Consider the following 5,941-nt stretch of genomic DNA (forward strand, 5'->3'; position numbering starts at 1 on the left):
ACTGTACCTCAGATTACCCGTGCAGGGGTAATGTTTCAGACTGCACCTCAGACTACAGGTGCAGGGGTGATGCTTCAGACTGCACCTCAGACTACAGGTGCAGGGGTGATGCTCATACTGCAGCTATCTCCCCCAAACCTCAGACGGCAGTGAACTCCTGTCTTCTTCATTATATTCCTCTCTCTGCCCAGCCATATCATTCCTATCTCTACCCCTAGTGGTGGGGTTAAAGGCATGGGATTTGTATAAATTCTCTTTCTTTTTGAGACTGGATCAATCTCATGTAGCCTAGGGTGTCCTTGAACTAACAGAGATCTATTTGCCTGTCTCCCGAATCCTGGGATTAAAGGTATGAGCCACCACCAATGCCTGGCCTCTGGTGGCTTACCTCTGTGCTTTGATCTTCAGGCAAGTTTTATTTGTTAAAATATAAACAAATGTCACCACAGTGCTCTTAACCACTGAGCCATCTCTCCAGACCTAGGCTTGCTATTTTTGATCATTAGCATATGAGAAGTTGAATGATCTAACACTTCCTTATAGAGTAAGATGAAGATTTGGTTGCATGGGTACCAGAACATTTAGTTTTGTGTCCATTCATCTTGGCAATGTGTACTGACATGTTTACGGGGAGAATCAGGCAAGACCTAGAATCATGCAAGATCTAAGAAGTCACAGGAAGGACAACACAGACAAATAGCACATGTGGCCGAGCTCTTCTCTTCTCTCTATCTCTCTTTCTCCTTCCTGTTCCTTCTTCCCCTCTTGTCTTTCCTTTTTCTTCTCTTTGGCTTACATTGAGCCCAGGGCTCACTCGTGCTAAGTAGACTTGAGTATAAGCCCAAACTTTGATGGTTGTTGCCTCTAGGGTGTGGGACACTCTTGCTTTGTAGATGCTTAAAATATTTATGAAAAATATGCAGACTCACCCAAGATAATGATGCAAGTATAACATGACAAACCTGTAAATAACATTAAAATTATAACCAATGCCCTAATCATCATTTCTGAACTGCCCTAATATTACAGGTGATTGCTGGATTCACAATATCACAACAAACTGTTGGAAACAACTGAGACATTTACCTTACACCAGGCCCAGGTAAGCCCAAAGGAAACCAGTGAGAGTTTGAAGATTTAGGACAGAATGCAGTGTCTATAAGGAAACCATAAACAAAATACTTACTTCTCAAATGAGCTTCATGTTAACTGAATAAAGTAATTATCATTTTGGTTATGTTCATTGGAAATAATTTATATACTTTTCATACATAGTTGCAAAATTGAAAATGTTACTTTTAGCTAAATATATAATCTTGGGTAATGAAGTAATTTAAAACCTGATCGATTTTTAATGTTACTATTTTTAATAAATAGATTGGAATAGTGTTAGCTTTAATCATAGTTGTTTTTAGGAGATATTTGAAGTAACTTATTAGACATATTTGCTTTCAAGTTACTGTAGAGACAGATTTTTTTTCTTATTAACCATTTGAGCAGGGAGTGACGGTCTACCCCTCTGGTCCTAGAATTGGGAAGTATGGGCGGGAGGACCAGGAGCTTAAGGCTGTCATTGGCTATGTAGTGAGTTTGGTGGCAGCCTGGGCTACGTGAGACCATCTCTGAAAATAAACAACAGTCTGGTATATTAATTAATGTGAATAGTTTGAGAAAGAAAATGCTATTTATTTGTTGTATATTGTAGGATAAATATTATAGAAACAATATGTTATTATTAAAGGAAATCAAATAGCACCATAACAATTCCTCAGATTTAGTTGACTAGTGTGATGGAAATGCCTTCATAGGACATTCAAATACAGCAGACCACAGGATCATCTGCAGACACCATGCTGTCTTGCACCATAGTCCAGAAATAATCTTACTCCAGATTGTGTAGAGTCAGATTATGATAGATCTTTCTGTTATTTAACAAATGACAATTGAGAAAAAGATCTAAATATTTATATGTATGTTGATATGTAAATCTATACTAGTACTGTTATAGAGTGACGGCTTTGAAGTAGACATGGAAAGGGGTTCCGTGTGCATTTGTCAACTGATGGGGCGCAGAGCACGGAGGAAGGACAAAGGTGACAGGAATTGACATGGAGGCCACCAAAGGTGCTAGAAAGGGTGCTTGTTGCACTTGAGGAATTGAGCCTTTAAATTCATTTCAGGGATAATATGTATAAGATAAGGGACTTAGCAAATCTGGGAGCTGAGACAGAGTTAGCAGGAGTCATCTCTCTGACTGAAATATGATGAACCTGTGGGATAGATCACTTCAGAGTGTGAGCTTTGGAATCAGCTGTGTGATGTGCACTCTCTTCCCTGACAGCATCTCACTCTGTCCATACTTTTCCATCACAGGTTATGGCACACGGCCTGTTTGGGAAAAGAAAATGAAATAATGGTCTTTGGTGGGAGCAAAGATAACTTACTTTTCTTGGATACAGTAAGCAAATCTTATATTTAAACATGTTCTCTGAATAATGATATTCCAACAGCTACTCAGCAGTATTGTTGCTATGGTAACTGCAGGACCACAAGTGTTGCCTGGAGGACCACCCTCCCAAGTCAGAGGCTTCGTGATGTATGTCAGGAGACTTCAGGTTTACAGACTAAGATCAGTCTACTAATTTCACTAGTCAAGTCACTAAAAAGGGCTTTCTCCCTCCAGTGCTGGGCTTGAACCTAGGGCCTTGCACTCAACCCCCACGCCACAGTCTTGGCTTCCTTTTCTGTTTCTCTCTGAGCTTTGCCACAATGAGCACTTGTAGTTTAAATGTATTGAAATGTCTGTATAGAAAAAGAATACATAATCATGGTAATGATCACCCAGAGAATTAATTTTTTAATTTTTTATTTTTTTATTTTATTTGAGGCAGTGTTTTACTATGTAGACCTGGCTGTCTATATAACTCACTATATAGACCAGGCTGGTCTCGAACTCAAAGAGATCCAGCCACCTCTTTCTCCTTAGTGCTGGGATTGAAAGACGTGTGCCACCACACCTGGCACCCATAGAATTTATTAATGGAAGAAACAAGACGTGGTAATCCTTCTAAATCCTTCTAAATCTCACGGGTTAGCGTCTCCCAAGAAGAAACTGTTAGTTCTTGGTATTTTCTGGGGTTTTACCACTGCTACAATCTGTTTTATATTTAAGTTTTAAGCGTTTCGGCTTTGGCATGCTCTAAAGTCAAAGGACTACATAGGTCCCATTTGGAGAGCCTTGTTCCTTCCCTCGTGGGCCATGGGAAGTACCGAGCATCTGGCCACTCCCCCTGCTGCACTGGATGGATAGGCACTGGGTGCTCCAGTTTGCATAGGCTGCTGAAGAATTTCAGGATTGAGTATGAGGGCTGGCCACAGCGAGTCAGAGCCGCCAACAAGGCACTAGCTCCCTTGCTTGTCCTGAGGCACAGATGGCTTCTGCAGAGTGACAAACCTTGAGAAAAGGTGGCTTCTCTGCAGAGACTTGGGTTGACCTTGTAGTGTGTGGCCACCAGCTCAGACGTGTACAGTGAACCCTAGACTGTTTCCAGCCAGGACACGGTGCTCTTAACTAAAGTTCTAGCGCCAGTTAAATAGTTAGCTGGCTTAGTTAAACAGAAAAGGCCCTGGGTTCAAGTCCCATCACTGCCCCTCCCCCAGTGGAACATTAGTGGTTTGTCTTATTTTTCTTGGCACTGGAATCCCTTGTTTAGAAAGTAGGCTTGGTGGTACATTCCTATACCCAGCACTTGCTCAGGAAGTTCAGGATGAAGAATTGAGGGTTCAAGGCCAGCCTATGCTATACAAAGAGACTCTGTCTAAAAATATTTTAAAAATGAACAATGAACAAAAACAACAAAAATAAAAACCTTCTTCTCAGAATATAAAACTTACCCAGTAATGGTGGTACAAGTCTTTAATCCCAGTTCTCGGGAGGCAGAGGCAGGTGAATCTCCATGAATTTGAGGCCAGCCTGATCTCCAAAGCAAGTTCCAAGACAGCAAGGACTGTTACAGAGAGAAGCTTTGTCTCGAAAAACTTAAAAATCTTTGCCAGTTGGTGGTGGCACACACCTTTAATTCCAGCACTCGGGAGGCAGAGGCAGGCAGATCTCTGAGTTTAAAGCCAGCCTGCTCTTCAGGGTGAGTTCTGGGACAGCCAGGGCTAACAGAGAAGCCCTATCTCGAAAATAAAATATTAAAATAAATAATAATAACATTTTCAATACAGAGGAAGATATCATGGGGATGCCAGGTGTGGTTTGGTTGCTAATTCACAGTACTAGGGAGGCTGAGGCAGGAGAATCACCACAAATTCAAGAGTAGCCTAAATTCCAGGCTAGCCTGCGTTGTATAGAAAAATCTTTTTTTTGAAAGAACACATATCAAATATTTTATTTAACTCATTAATAAGTAAATTAGGCAAATGTCATAATGAACTCAAAATAGAAGTCAAAAGTCAGAGGCATTTTTAGATTTGTATAAAAAAAATCTTATCTGAAAAGAATAAAACAAACACGGAGGAGGTAGCACTCACTGGGGGACCTGCCTGCCTATCAGAGGAAGGCATCAGTGCCACAGGAGAACCTGGAAGATGGAGACAGCGCACAGGACCTTTCAGGGGAAGAGTAATTTGGCAGAAATCTGTTTAATGAAACAAATATTAATGAGTTCTGTTACTGTTCTCAGAGAGCTGTCTCCTATTTTTAAATTTGTAATTATATTGGGTATTGATTAGGTAAAATTTTGGTTACTGAAATTTGTATTTGTAAACCTCATGCTTCCAAATAGGAAAAATATGTATGCAGATGAATGTCTGTGGTTATGTACACTTGTATCCTCGTGTACATGTGTGTTACTAGCTAAAGAGAAATTTATTGACTATTTTATACTTATACAATAGAAATCATCTATAGTTAAAGCTGTTATTTTCTTTAAATCCTTAATAAGACCTTTTTTTTTTTTTGACTAGGGTCACTGTAATGATTTATTGATCTTTCAAACACAGCCCTATTCACTGCTCAGGTAAGTAAATATAGTATTTTCCACATATATAATGTCATGTGTAAAAATGTGTGTTTACTCAGCATTAACAAGGCCCTGGGTACAATCTGCAGCTCTGTATATACAGGACATGGCATCTGGTGTCTGTAATCCCAGTACTCGGAGGAGGACACAGGGGCTGAGGAGTTCAGTCTCTTCAGCTATGGAATGAGTTTGGTTTTAGGGGATTATTGTTGTATTGGGTCTTTGTTTTTCTTTTCTTCTTTTTAGAGAAACCCTAAAGCTGGGTGGGTAGGGGAGGGGAGAGGATCTAGAAGGATTTGGGGTAAGGAAGAATATGATCGAAATATATTTAAACTTCAATGTTTTAAATAATAAAAAAACCAGGCAGTGGTGGCACACGCCTTTAATCCCAGAACTCGGGAGGCAGAGGCAGGCAGATCTCTGTGAGTTCGAGGCCAGCCTGGTCTACAAGAGGTAGTTCCAGGACAGGCACCAAAGCTACAGAGAAACCTTGTCTTGAAAAAACAAACAAACAAATAATAAAAAATTTAAGTTTTTTAAAAGGAGGGAAATTCTGACATGAGCTCTAACGTGGATTGAGCTCTAAGATGTGCCTAGTGAGAAAGAACCACAAAGAACCAGTGCTGTGTGCTCCATATGTCTGAAGTAGCCAGAGTGGGCACAGGCGTGTGGACAAAGGATGGATTAGAGGTATCCGTGGGCACACGCGTGTGGACAAAGGTGGATTAGAGGTATCAGAGTGGGCACGCGCGTGTGGACAAAGGTGGATTAGAGGTATCCGTGGGCACACGCGTGTGGACAAAGGTGGATTAGTGGTATCAGAGTGGGCACAGGCGTGTGGACAAAGGATGGATTAGAGGTATCCATGGGCACACGCGTGTGGACAAAGGTGGATTGGAGGTATCCGTGGGCAC

General features: G+C 41.0%; 1 protein-coding gene across 3 annotated transcripts in view; it reads left to right on the plus strand.

Annotated features, from left to right (window-relative positions):
• The window catches only part of Klhdc1 (kelch domain containing 1), a 36,976-nt gene that overhangs the window by 24,419 nt on the left and 6,616 nt on the right, over positions 1 to 5,941 (plus strand). For all 3 annotated transcript variants that reach the window (XM_026780119.1, XM_026780122.1, XM_005343139.2), the window contains 3 exons: positions 1,030 to 1,102; positions 2,374 to 2,458; positions 4,972 to 5,024. In XM_026780119.1, the coding sequence (XP_026635920.1) occupies positions 1,030 to 1,102; positions 2,374 to 2,458; positions 4,972 to 5,024 (211 nt within the window). The remainder of the gene's footprint in view (positions 1 to 1,029; positions 1,103 to 2,373; positions 2,459 to 4,971; positions 5,025 to 5,941) is intronic.

This window comes from Microtus ochrogaster, chromosome 1 (assembly GCF_000317375.1).
Source record: "Microtus ochrogaster isolate Prairie Vole_2 chromosome 1, MicOch1.0, whole genome shotgun sequence".
In the NCBI taxonomy this organism is placed as follows: Eukaryota; Metazoa; Chordata; class Mammalia; order Rodentia; family Cricetidae; genus Microtus; species Microtus ochrogaster.